We start from the raw sequence: 14,522 nt of genomic DNA on the forward strand, positions 1-14,522 counted from the left end.
CCTCTAACCATGGACGAGAACCTCTCCTGCAAGCAAGTGTACCAGATCCAAGATATCAGCACTATCGCTTTAGTCCTCTCTTTCCTTCTTATTTTTTCATTTTCTTCATATTCCGTATCTCCAAAATAGATAAACGCGAATGTAATAAAGTGCCACTCTCAATCAGGGAGGACATATCAATCCTTTCAAAGTTCATATCTTAATGCAACTGTAGAAACGACTCCCAAGCTTGATCTCTAAGCACTTCCAACTTCACAATTTATTAAACCATGGAACTAAGCAAAGTCTTGCAACACAATTTTTCATCAAGTTAACTTCTTCCTATTTGTCCTCAAATATGAAATGTTAAATATCTCTTCTTTCTCCAGGAACTAAACCAAGATATCTCACTTCCCTTGTGAAGTCCGTGGCCAACATGTCCAATGAAACATAATCTCCATATAACTAAACAAACATAAAATCCCAAAGCACCTAAATGCTTCCACAGAACATTTGATTCTCAAAAGAAAGAATCAGGAAAAAGAGTAGGAGAAATAACAGGACTTGGTGGAGGGAATGATAAGTTTTCTGCTGCACTGTAGTTCAAAGAAGCAAAGCAAATTAAAACATATACAGCATTGAAATTCAGAAATTTGTTTAGATTCACAAGTTCTACCAGAAGACTATTGTGTCAAATATGTGAATGCTAAATATAAGAAGTGCATATTCAAATAGGCAATCTTGACAATAAATTGATTCTCAAGGATGCAAGAAAACAACAAAAGGCCAAGCAAGATTCAATAACGTCAAAGTTTTAAAATTATGTTACCAAGTTTAGAATTAATATAGAAGTACTTGTTGGTTTCAATATTACAAGAGAAAAAGGATCAACGAAGCTAGAAATTCCAGAACCTCATATGTAATAACAATCCTACAAGCAATATGAGTCCACTTGTTCAACAACTCGATGGAAATTGCCATGTACGCTGGACATACACAAATAAAACCTCAAATATATAAACTTAAAAGGATGAAGCAATGATAGGTTTCTAAAGAACCTTTTAGATCCTAAGGACCCACTAAATCCTATGTCCAGTGACCAAAATTACAAAAAAAACACTTAATTGACAAGAATATATAGCTTAACCTCCTGGTAAACTTCCAAGTGCAGGCAATTGTTGAATTATTTGGAAAATCAAGGAAATATATGAACAATCATACTGTTTTCAGCAGTGAACAAATAGGCCATAATACAATTTAAGGAAAAAAGATACTGAACTGCATAAACCCACCTCAGATTCAACTGAACTGCAGTCCATTGTCCATGCATCCATATCCACAATGCCAGTATCTTTTTCAGATTAATTTTCTTAAATCTTTTGCATGCCTTCATATAATCTTTTGGTGCTTAAAGGTCCAGAGCTGCAAGACGATGATAAATACATTTGCACACAAGGCGATCTATTATTTGGATTCAATTCTGTTCTGTTCTAGAGGCATGTACACAAGAGCTTAGGCCAAAGATAGTATATTAGATAGCACAGACATTTTTCTTTTTAAGGGTAAGAACATATGGAATGTTTTTGTATTGGAATAATTGGTGTGAATACAGTGAAAGCACCGCAAACTGGCTGTCTATGAGAGGTGGTTGTCTTGAAAATATGAGAACTGCATGGAACTGGTTGTGTGTAAACTTCAATGGTGATTGTGGCGATCTTTCTTGAATTTGTAGAAAAAGAACAAGACAATTAAAAGCCAGGTAGTTGTTTTGAGAACATACGAACTGCATGGAAGTGTTTTTTTAAACTGTGATGGTGATTGTGGTAATCTTTCCCGAATTTGCAGAAATGGCACAAGACAAAAGCCAGGTACTTCTTTGCAGAAAAGCTAGAATTTTTGTTGGTCTCCATTCTGCTCATGCCCCACAACAATTGTAATTATCCAGTTTCCACATGGGAAGTGGTTAAAACATCTGGAACACATAAAAGGGAAAGGATTTAATTACTTAAACAATTATAACCTCATGAAGAAAACCCAGAAGTTAGAAAACAGTCCCTCTTCAAATCTTAAACCAATAAAATTTAGCAATCAGGAAGGAAATTTAGTAAATTAACTATTTAGTAGCTATCATATCCCACAACTAGTAACTTGTAAATATGCTATCCAGGAAGGGAGGCAGCCCAAGGATTCCAATTAGGGGCGCAAATGAGTCCAAGCTCGACTTGACTCCATTACTATCAAGCTCGAGTAGCTTCAATAATTTTTCTTGTTGAGCTTGAGTAGCAAGATACTCAGCTCGAAGACTTACGAGCCTACTCGAATTTATATATATTTTAATAATATTATTTTTATTTATAATATATATTTATATATTATGAGTAGGATAAAGCTCGAACTCAAGTTTGAATATGGTTCGATCGATATTCAAGTCAATTCGAGTCGATCTTAAGTATTGCTTTTTTTTGTCGAGTCGAGCTCGAGCTTAGAATATTAAGACTCAATCAATCTTGAGTCAAATTTTGAGTCCGAATATTTTGAATCAAAATAAGCTCGAGTCTGTAGCTACTCGGCTTGGCCCAATTGCACCCCAAGTACCAATTCACCAAAAACTGATACACACACACACATATATACATATATATATATATATATATATATATATATATATATATATATATATATATATATATATATATATATATATATGTATATACAACACATATATATATATATAGTCTTCCATTATCTGACTGATCCTAGCATAGGCAGACTCAATTTGAGGGGGGACCAAGATTTTAAAACTCTAGATTTTGTAGATTTTGTCACATGCTATGCACATGAAAACAAAGACATGCCATCCAGAACCTCATGCATGCAAGAAGGTGAGGAGTTTCAATTTAATATATTAGAGGTTATAGTTCAATTGCCCACAGCATCTTTAGATTTTTGAGTTAGAACTCCTAAGCCTACCACCTATGAAGGCATTTTTATGAGAATAAAGTAGCCAATTATATCATGTGATATTAAACAACCACATATCTCACAACATGGGAGCCATTCATCAAAAGGCATGCAAAGAATTTACCAGATTCCTTATCATGGAAGCCAAGGATACGATAAATCATACCCAAATCTGTTTTCTAATAACAAATTGCAATTATAAACTCCTGATTTAACTGAGACCATAAATAACAGCTGATATATTTTGTGACTAGGAGTCTAGGATGACACTCATGGTGCTGGTCTGTATACTCTGACTTCACAGTATACATCAACTATAGGTTTCAACAAGGAGAAAAATAGTAGTGGCTTAGTTCTGCTTGGATTTTTTTTTTCCCCTCTTTTTCCTCCCTTAATTTTCTTTAATGTTCTTGCTAGTCATGGTTATGTTATTTCTGTTAAGAAAGCATATTGTACACAAGAAAACTCTTCAATTGTTTATTAATAGTTTTACTCGACTAATATAAAAAATAATTTTCTTTTAGTTACATTTATTTCCTATCTCATTCACCCGATATTCATATTATTTATTTTCATAACTCTGTTACTGACACAGCTCCAAGTCCTCGAACCATTTGCATTCAATAGGAATTCCAGTAAATCAAGATTCTAAAATTAGCAACAATTTGAGAAAGGATCATACTGTATTATATTATTCATCACTCATAACTTTTTTGTTATTTTCATCATATAATTTTGTATCTAGATTTTGACATTGTATTCCCTTTTTCTAATCCAAACACAAATCAGTCCTTTCTCTTGAGATACATAACTAAGTCATTAGTTTTTATTGAGCAGACAAAATAGTCCTCCGAGTCATGCTCTGTGAGTTGTGTTTTAATAACAAATTGCATGCACTATTTCCTCACCATGGGGTTTTGTCCTCATCAATGATTCCTTTTTCTTTTCCTTAAAGAAGAACCCCTCAAGCTTATGTGTACCCACATGAACTTAGCATCAAATTTGATAGCTGAAGAAGAAAGTGGCTGGCTCAATGAAGTGCCAAAACAGAAACCACACCAGTAGTTCCAGACTACTTAGATCAACCTCAAGCCCATGTACTGTCATCATGACTCCAACATTATAAAGACCATTATACATTAAGTTACATTTAGTCAGCCTCATATCACAATCCTTCTTGCCTCTGTTTCTTGCAGAAACACCTTGAAATGTCTTCGTTCTCTTGCCCAATGCCATGTTAGCAGATTCCCTCCAGCCATGACATCAACTAAAGTCCGAAGAGTGCAGTCTCAAACCTCAGTCCCTGCTCAATCTTGTTATGTTTCTTCCTGAACCACCTTCCTGGCCCCCTTTTCCAAACCATCCACCATCCCCCATATGGTAGCCTACCAAAAAGTTAAACTTCAAACAGGAACTCAACACCAAAGTCAGCCTCATTATTCCCTACCAGAACCATTTTATGAATGATGGAAGACACAAGCTTATTCTTGCTCATAATTTGAAAGAAGGAAATTAAGATGGCAATTGTCAGGAGAGGAAGTCATTCTCTAGAGCCTATACAGTGTGTAAAATACAAGCTTGATCACCAAGTTGATGAGTTATTAACAACAAATTGTGCAAATGCAAGGTCCTTAATTTTCAAGTTATGAATTCTAGCATGTTCTCAAAGAGTATGGATGTTGAGCAATCAGTATCAACTCATTCAATCATAGACAAAGATTACAAAAAGGTGGACTTCAATATAAAATCTTAAACAAAAAGCAAAAGAGTAGCAAATCATGTTGCACAACCAACAGAGCATTTCCAGCTAATTTTAGGCGTCAAGCTTCTCGACGTCAAATGATTGAACAAACCTCACAGCTATCAGTGATCATGAGATCCAACAAGATTTTATACTTTGACAAGTTCTCATGCTACATTTAGAGTTTTGCTTTTATCAGATGACATGACAGTAACTTATGTATGCATGCAAAACCCAGAATAAACCTTTCTTTGCAATTATAGATCAAAATATGCAACTCAATAAAAAAAGATAAAAATAAAATTAATACTACTAAGGAATGTTCAAACAATTGTAGAGATAGCATAACAGGGAGTCTAGAATATAGTCTTGACTAAAAATGGTGTGTATGGTGTTTATAAATAGTAAATTTAGAATTCTGAGATTCAGGGTAATAATGTTTCATTTACTACAAAATGTAAAAGGGAAAGCAGAATTCAGGACAATAGAAAGGAAAGCGATATGATGATTGCCGATTAATATTTTTCTTGTGTGATGCAGAATTATACCTGAGCAGACACAAATCATGAACAACATAACGATAACCAAACAAACAGCATCCAAATTGCAGATATAAAGCAAGATCAAGAGGATGCAGAATACACGATTTTAGCAAAACTAATACAAACTACAAAAACCATGTCCATATAAATCATTATCGCATCATAAGCAAAAGAAGTTTCTCTGATACATCATCATTTCCAGAAAAAGGAAGACAAAAAGAAACATTAAATAAAACCTACGAGCCATAGCATCAGGCTAGCCTCATTGCTGCCATACATGCAGAGCTAAAAATGAGTATGAGTTCTGCATGACTTTTACCACTCAATTGTATCAATATGTGAAAGGTCAACCAACCTTCTTGCCTGAAGATGACATCCCAAAGACACATTTCATCCACTCATGCTGTGTCCTCTGCATCCCGATGCTTCTTTTTCTTCTCCTTCTTCTTCTCACTTTTCACTGCTTCTCCACTGTCATCTCCTGTGCTGCTACGTAGTTCATGTTCCCCACTATCATCACCTTCTTTACTCTTTTTCTTTTTCTTCTTTTTCTCCCCCACATCCTTCTCCTCATCAGATGATCCCAGTTCACTCTTATCTTTACTGCTTTTCTTCATCTTTTCCTTTTCTACTGCCTTCTCCTCATCAGACAATACCAATTTTCCTTTCTCCTTGTCTTTCTTCTTCTTCTTTTTCTTCTTCTCACTCTTCTCCTCTTTAACCAACACTTCCTCAACCTCCACCTTCTTCCCTTCATCCGGGACCATAGCATCCTGAACTTCCTCAACCTTGGCCTTCTTAGCAACAGGGCTTTCACCTCCTTCCTCCAATTTACGCTTCCGCCCTTCATTGCCTTCATTCCCATCCTTTTGCTTCTTCTTCTTTTTCTTCTCTTCCTTTCCTTCTTCAACTGCAGCCCCCACTTTCAGTGCCACCGACTCTGGTGCTGCTGCAAGACCTGCGACCATTGTGTCCCCTCCAGTCGGCAGCACCACATTTCGAAGCCATTCTGCTGGTGTCTTCTCATTTGGCTTCCCATGCTTATCCAACAGCCCTTCCGCAATCATCTTCTTCTTCTTCAATGCCCTCGGCCCCAGCCCCCACTTCCTCGGGTAAGTGTCTCGATCCATTACCACCCTCTTAATCCTCGCCACCGATCCATGATCACAAGTCGCCATCACAGCAGTCGTCATCTCTGCAATCCCAAGTGCAATCGCCTCCCCTTTCGTAGTCATCAGCACGACCTCCTCCCCAACCTCAATATCATTCTCAAACCTCAGCAGACCAGGAATCATCAGCTTCGCACCGTAACAGATAGCATTGACAGCCGAGTCCTTCACCACCAGCCTCTTGTAACTCGTGAGCAATACCTCTAGCGGCATCACCACCCGCCTCAGATAGCTCTCATCCTTAAAATTATCATACACCCACTGGGCGTCCAGTACGTCATGCATGGTCACCATGTTATCCTTCTCTCCGAGGATCCCGGACCGCACCCGCCGCAGCTCCTGCATATGCCCTCCGACACCAAGGATCAAGCCCAGATGAACGCAGAGAGTCCGAACATACGTGCCAGCCTCGCACGAAATCCAGAAAACCACGAGATGCTTATCAGGATCAAACTCAAGGAGCTTGCTTTCATATATGGTCCGGATCCGGAGCTGGCGCTTGACGGCGGAGATGAGTGGCGGCCGCTGGAAAACAGCACCGGTGAGGGTTTCGAGTGCGCGGGCGACCTTGGCGACATCGGGGACGGCGGAGTGGAGGCGGGCGACGCAGACGTACTCCTTGCCGGCGCCCTGCTGGGACTTGACGAGGCGGGTGGCGCGGTCGATGCAGACGATTAGGTTGCCGGTGACCTTGGGGTCGAGTGTGCCGCTATGACCGGTCTTCTCCGCGCGGAGAATGCGCTTGATCCAGGCGACAACCTCGTGGGAGGAGGGGTTGGAGGGCTTGTCGAGGTTGAGGATGCCATAGCGGAGGTACTCGGGGAGGGGGCGTTTCAGAGGGGAGTGGCCGGCGGGGAGTGGGGTGTAGTGGCCGGTGCGGACGTTGAGGCGGTCGTAGTTCTTGAGGAGGATTGGCCACTTGGACGTGTCAATCGAGGGGGTAAACGACTGGGGCTTGATGAGGTAGTCCTTCTGGAACGGATCGTCATCGATGGAGTCGGCGGCGGGGGAGATGGGGGCTTCGTCGCCTCCATTGGCAGCCTCCGCGGCTGCGGCGGAGGAGGACTTCTTGTCCTTCTTCTTCTTCTTATGCTTCCTTTCGGAAGTGGGCGAGGTGGAGGAAATGGCCGGCGGCGTCGACATGGTGATAGGGTGTGAAGGTATTAGGGTTTAGGTGGATGTTCGAAGGGGGGATCAGGGAAGCGGTGAGAGGGTTTTAAAGAGGTTTTAGACCGCCTGGCTTGTGTCGTTTGTCACGAATCTTATTGCTCCGCTTGCCATAAATAGGACGATCTGCTCTGCTTGAACCCTTGCAAGGCTCGGATAAAAATTTACGAGCGCGCGACTGGGACCCTCCTTGGTTTAAATCAGAAAATTCAAGCTTTTTCTGGTTTGTGTAACCCACCGCTATTGAATTGGTGGCGCTATATGAGAAAATACCTTGCCATAGGAAAGCTTATAAGGCTCTAAACGCAGTAAAAGTAGTAGTTTTAGTTTTGAAACAAGGGTTTTGCGATGATGCTCTAAAAATATTTTCACCTTTTTAACAATATTTTATTTTTTGTTGTTTGATTAAATATAGGTGGTGTTGCTCCTGATCTCTCCATCTTAGGTCGGTCACCGAGGTAGATATGACCGAGGTGAAACCGCTGCTAGGGTTTCGTCCGATCATCTATAAAGAAATCCTCATTAGGGGTATTTTTCAGCGAAGACCCTCCGACGCTCAAATTAGAAGATGAAAAACAACGAGAGAAAAAAGCAAGAAGTCGAGTGAGTACCTTGAGGGTCCCAGAACCCTTTACTTATAAGGGAGGAATTGAAGTCGTATTCGTCTTAGAGTCTTGATAGTCTTCTAGATTTATCGCACAAATTAATTTGGATAAGATTTTTTTTTTACAAGGTATTCTATTGCAGAAGAATTCTATTTTTTTTGGACTTTTCTAATTTGAGAGAGAGAGAGATGAATCTGGCGGTGAGGAGTTTAACTCGGCTACGGACGAGCTATGGTAGATCGTCCAGGGCTGAGGTTATGGAGAGCAAAGAGTGCATGTTGGCTACAGATAATCTGAATAGGTTGGGCTAGTACGAGCTATAGTAGGTCATCCAAAGATGAGGTAAACCAAAATTAGGCTGAAGAGAGGAACAGATGCTAACTCAGTAGATTGTACTTGACAATCTTCATCTACCGTATATCTACAATCTGGTAGACCATCTCCCATAGCTCGATTGAAGGCGAGGATGTGGCAATCGAGGATGAGGTACAAATCCATAACAGATGTCCCCCACTCTCGAGGTTGAGCTTCTAATAAGTCAGTTGAAGAGAGTACCAGTCTGAGGTTGAGGCTGATCTCGTTGAGCTGTCCTCGGTTGACATGTGTTGAAGATCGGCGTCCTAAGATGAACCATCTTCAAATTTGGAATGTTGGTTCGTTGGATCCACAGAAGCTACATCTTGACCAGTCATAGGCTACCATTTGTCGAGCATCGGTCGGAGGAGGTAAATCGACAATAAATCGAAGCCGTCCAGGCATTCTATAAATTGTACTGTGGTAACTTTAGTTTTCACCTTCTCTGCTGTTGGGAGGGAGAACTCTGCCACTTCATTTTCTGGGGGTTCTGCTCGATCGAGGCTGAGCTACCGTTAACCCCATCTTCGTCCTCCGTTTGCTCGGCCCCATTATCCTTAGGTTAGTTTCTCATTACCTAACTATGAGTGCGTCTAGTTCATCCCCCTCCACCTAGAGTTCAGGTGATGATGCAAGGCGTGCATACCCTGGGTCCGACATAATCTATTTTTTGGGTAGGCCCAAAGTGAGTGAGGTCCCAAACTTCGATCCATTCAGAGTGAACTCCGTTCTCACCTCAAAGGACCTGGAGATCCTTAGGCTAAAGTATCACATCACCGCTGACTTTAGATTAGAGGTCGCCATCCTCGGGGAGCACATAGCTCTTCCTCATCATGGTTGGATAGGACTGTATGAGGAATCCCTGAAGGTTGGCCTTAGACTGCCCTTCCATTTTTGATCGTTGAATTTCTTGACTTATATAAAGTAAGCCCTTGTAGCATTGCGTCGAACTCATGGTGCCAAATTTTGATTTTTTTTCACCCACTGCCTTCTCCTCGGGGTCGAACCGATCTCCCGCCTCTTTTGGACTTGCTTTATGCTAAAGGAGTACTCTACAGAGATTAGATGGTGGTATGCCTCTCCTTGAAAGGGACGTTGTCTCTTTTGAGGTGCTCCTTCCTCGATACATAACTCGGAGCATTTTTTCTTTATCTCGATCGAGCAATCTTGAGATTTTAACACGTCATGGGATTGATCTCATAAGTCAATGGTCAGAGCTCCCATATTATCAGACGTCGAGGAGGAGGCATTGGTGCAGATCTTCACTCTTACTCTCCCTTCATTGTCCAAGCTCCTTACCGAGGAGACTTTATTCAAGGTCAGGTTGAGTCCGACCGATCCTAAGGGTAAGTATTTTTTTTACATCTTCTTTAGTCCAATGCTTCTTTCATTTTGGCTAACCTCGTCTTCCGTGCAAAGATGAATCCCGAAGATATTGAAGCTCTTCGTCGGGCCGTGAAGAGAAAGAAGGCGAGCGCAGCCCCAAACCCCAAGCTCGATTGAACTGAAGCCGTCCTCTCCTAGCCCACAGTTGGGGGTTCCTCGAGGCCCAGTGGTGCTACCCCGAGGAAGGAATCGGCACCGACAAAGGTTGCGTAGCCCCTTCGCTCCATCGTGCTAGGGAGGCTACCCCCCGACCTTCTGCATCCTCGTCGCAGTGAAGTTTGGGCACCCCTAGAATTTTGGTGCGAATATATTCTCGTCCGGTCGACCTACCGACTGAGGTATCCCCTCCGATGGAAGTTCTACCGAATGTCGAGGCCCCGAAGATTAGGAAGGCTGTTGGTGATTATCGGCTCATCCGATCTCTGCTTAGGTCAGCCTTACTACTGACCAACAATGAATCCTTCAACACTGAAGGCAGGGCGTTCCATATCCATGATTCGTGGGACTCTATTCTGTGGGTAAGTGACGATCTATGGCCATTCCTCGATTCATTCCGACCTTTCCACTTAATTTTTAATTAATTTAATTTTAATTTTAATTTTTTTTGTAGCTCATCCACCACTTCGATCATTTCTTGGAGATGATCTGTGAAGCTCAACAAATTTCAAAAAAGATCGAGGAAAAGGCCGCTTAGGCCATCTGAAGGGTGAATGATGTCCAACTGCACAAATTGAAGGCCGAAGATTAGAACAAGTCGCTACAAGTCGAGGTGAAACGGTTTGAGTCTAAGCTCGCCAAGGCGCGAGCTGATGCTGAAGCTCGACTGTCAGTCAAGAAGAAGAAATACGAAGAGAAGTTAAGGGCCACCAAGGTCGCCGCGGTCGAAGCTTTTTGATTGATTAGTGCATTAAATATGGTATAAAAAGTATTAAAATATTAAATATTTAATTTTTATTATTTTGTATTTGATACTTATTATGCTCTTTTTCAGAAAGTATTAGTCATGGAGATTTTATCATATAAAGCCCAATTAAATCCAAATTCAAGCTCAATTTTGTCATGTACATAGCAAAAAATGCTGGGAATGAAGAACAAATCAAGAGGCCCAAAAATCAACCCAAAATCAATCCAAAATGGCTTTTGATGTACCATGGACTGGCCGCTCGATCCATGAACGGTCCACAGAACAGGGCGTAGCTCACAGCATGGTATATAGACCCAGCACACTGAGTCTACATGTGGTCTACAAGAACAGTTCCTCCGATTTTTTATCGCAGTGCACAAGAGAGGATTCAGGAGCGGGCTGAGTTTTGCATGATCAGACAAATGGCAGTGATTCCATGCATGATCTAACAGCTGGGGTGAGTTGCTGGCTGAGAACTAAACTAGAGAAGAAATCTTTTGTGCAATCCGATGGTTCAAATCAAATCTGAGATGAGATCCAATGATCCATATTGTTCCCAACTTTGATAAGGCTTGATCAAGTGAGATCTAGGTTGTTAATCACGATCTGACAGCCAGAAAATAAAGACACATTTGGGACATAATTTTGAGATGTTTTGAGTGTCCATGGACTACCAGGACTTGAAGAAATTCTGCATCTATAAATAGGGGGGTCTAACACAAGAGAGAATTGTAGAAAAAAAATAGAAAAATTAGCAAAATAAAATAAGAAAAAATAGAGAAAAAATTATAGAGATCCAAAGAGAAGAAGAAGAGGAAGCCCAACATGCTTTGAGAAATTTAAAAAAAGAAAGAGAGGTCATCAACCATCTTTCTAACGAGGCTGCGCCAATCAACTTCAGATCTTTGTTATAATTTTTATTTTATTTATTTATTATAATTTATTTTATTTTATTTATTTATTTTTAATTTTTTATAATTGAATTCTATTTTTAATTAATACAAAATTTATTTCTATGTTCTTTCAATTTTTGTTATTTATTTTTATTGTAAGTAGAAGCTAAGATCTAGATAGTAAATTTTAGTACCAAATTTTTCTTTATACACTTGTAATTTTTGCTTTTGATTGCTGTATTTCTTTAAAAATTCTTACAATAAGATTTAAAATTTAATTAACATAAAATTTAAATTTTTTAAATTTATTTTTTTGTAAGTATAAGCTAAGATCTAAATAGTAGATCTTAGTACCGAGTTTATCTTTCTGCATCATTTAATTCTTATCTTTTGTTTACAATTTATTTTTAAAATCTTTCTTTTTCTTTTTATAAAAATTAAAGTTATCAAATTAAAGCACGCCTTCTCTCTGGATTCGATCTGACTCGCTACTCTCTATATATTTTTAATTTATTAAAAAATTAAATATTTAAACTGATAAATATGGTGTCGTAACAATAACATCACGATCTATCAAGTTTTTAGTACCGTTGTCGGAGAACGAAATCAAGTTTTTGGTGCCATTGTTATAGAAGGCACGAACTAAAGTTTTTGATTTTTTTAATTTTTTTGTGAATACAGTTTACTAACTTTTTTTATTTTTCTTGCAAAAAAATAAAAATAAAGAAAAAAAAAAAGAAGGGAAAAAAAGCTTCTAATTTTACTTGATGAGATCAATCCTAACCTTAGATTTCTTTTTTTTTTTTAAGCATTACTTGCTTTTTTTTCAAATTAACTTAAAAATAACCCACTTAAATCTAATCAAAACTTTATGACAGAATAGAAACCCTAATTGCTTAGAGCATCCATCATTTAGATTTTTTTTTTTTTGTGATTGTTGGAGACAAGGTAAGCCTTTCAAGTTTAATTAGGTTCATGCATCTAATTTAGTTGCATAGAATTCCTTGTTTGAAATTGGTTGTGCATATTCATCTCAAATTAACTTAAGAGCAACATCTATTAATAAGATAAGATGAAGATTTTATCATCCTCTTTTAGTCCAAAAACAACCAATCAACATCCCTCATTAATCCAAACCTCTAAATTAAAATTAACTAAACATCAGCTCCTAAGGAACTCAAGCTCAATAGGACAAGTGACTCTGAAAGTTAAACCAAGTTGGATTTAGTTGATCAATTGGTATCTAAAAAAGTTATTCAAGGACTACGTTCCGAAGGAAGGTAGTTATTTAATTAGTTCAGTTTGCTGATCTGGCCAACTTAGTTGGTATTTAAGAAAAGCAATGAGGGAACCTCCACCAATCTTACACTTATCTGGATAGTTGGTTGGTTAGGTTCATACTTAAAGTGCTTGATGATGCACTTGAAATAGTTAGGAGCTATCTAGATTTAGGATAACCTCAAGATAAAGAGTTCACTTTGTGCTAACTTGACTGTAATTAACATCTAATCACAACTAATTCTTCTCATCTATCGTCTCTAGGTCTATGACTCTCTTAGAATTTTCATCTTTAGAACTTCTCTTTTTCTTCCTCTTCTCTTCTTCTTCTTCTTTTCTCCCTCTTTCTTTAAAAAAAAATCTGAACCACACACTTTAGGGTTTGCATTAGTACATGCATGGTAGGAGATCTCTTTTTTTTCTGACTTAGTTAAATCCAATTCTGAAATTGAACAGCTGATCCACATTAAACCTGACAATCAAATAATTGAAAATCTTAAAGAACCACCTAGGTAGATGAAAGAATACTTTATTCCTTCCACCTATAATCCATCAACTTGTATCCACTTATTTGATATTCCTGCAAGCCATTATGAGATCAAGTCGACTACAATCTAGATACTCCCATCTTTCTATGGAAACACCAATGAAGATTCTTACAAGTATTTAGATGAGTTCTTAGAAATATGTTTCACGGTGAAGATCTAAAATTTTACTGATGATACACTTAGATTGATCTTATTCTCTTTTTCACTAAAGGACAAAGCCAAGCACTGACTTAGCACAATAGGGAGATCAATTCAAACTTGGGCTAAAATTTAACATGAATTTCTTAAGAAATTCTATCTCAAAGGTTGAACCAACACTATGAGGTGAGCCATCATTGGATTTGCTCACCTTCCAGAAGAATAAATCATGAGTCATGGGAGAGATTTAAGAAACTTCTTAAAAAATATCTACACCATGGTCTATCTAAATGGCAAATTATTCAAGCTTTCTATGAGGGTTTAGGAGATCAGTATAGACAGATGATAGATGCATCTTGAAGAGGTGCATTTATGAGCAAGAGTGAGGACAAAGTTTATGTCTTATTGAAAATTTTGAGTGAAACTCGATCAATCATGCTTCATTATCTTTCTATGAAAGGTCAATTCCTCTCCAAAAGCAGACAGAAATCTTTGAGATCAAATATCTAGTTCTAAGGCTATCTTAAACTTGATAGCTTAGAAATTAGATAAAGTCAACTTTTTTATCCAGAAGTTAGATCAAGTCCTAGTCCTAGGTCAACAATCTCCTACACAATACACATCACCTTCTAATTATTATGAGATTTATTCTATCTGTGCTAGCTCAACCTATCCTGTGAGTGAATATCCCACGGCTGCATAATTTTCATCTTTCATTCAAGAACAAGTCCAAGCTGCACAAGGCTACTCCAAGTTGGTTAATGATCCATTCACGAACATATATAACCTAGGTTCGAGGAACCACCCTAATTTTTCTTGGAGATCCTAACAGGCTTAGACTCAAATTTTTTCTATGC

General features: G+C 38.7%; 1 protein-coding gene across 2 annotated transcripts; it reads right to left on the bottom strand.

Annotated features, from left to right (window-relative positions):
* Positions 1 to 1,162: 1,162 nt before the first annotated feature.
* Positions 1,163 to 7,647, bottom strand: LOC105061517 (H/ACA ribonucleoprotein complex subunit 4). Of its 2 annotated transcripts, none has more exons than XM_010945589.4 (2): positions 5,579 to 7,647; positions 1,163 to 1,951 (listed from the first exon to the last, which is right to left on the bottom strand). In XM_010945589.4, exon 1 carries the CDS (start codon positions 7,533 to 7,535, stop codon positions 5,622 to 5,624), a length of 1,914 nt encoding a protein of 637 aa, XP_010943891.1. In that variant the 5' UTR covers positions 7,536 to 7,647; the 3' UTR covers positions 1,163 to 1,951; positions 5,579 to 5,621. The 2 variants fall into 2 exon arrangements, with proteins under 2 accessions (XP_010943891.1, XP_010943892.1); XM_010945590.4 differs by lacking the exon at positions 1,163 to 1,951 and adding an exon at positions 4,034 to 4,325.
* Positions 7,648 to 14,522: the final 6,875 nt, after the last annotated feature.

This window comes from Elaeis guineensis, chromosome 4 (genome assembly GCF_000442705.2).
Source record: "Elaeis guineensis isolate ETL-2024a chromosome 4, EG11, whole genome shotgun sequence".
NCBI lineage: Eukaryota > Viridiplantae > Streptophyta > Magnoliopsida > Arecales > Arecaceae > Elaeis > Elaeis guineensis.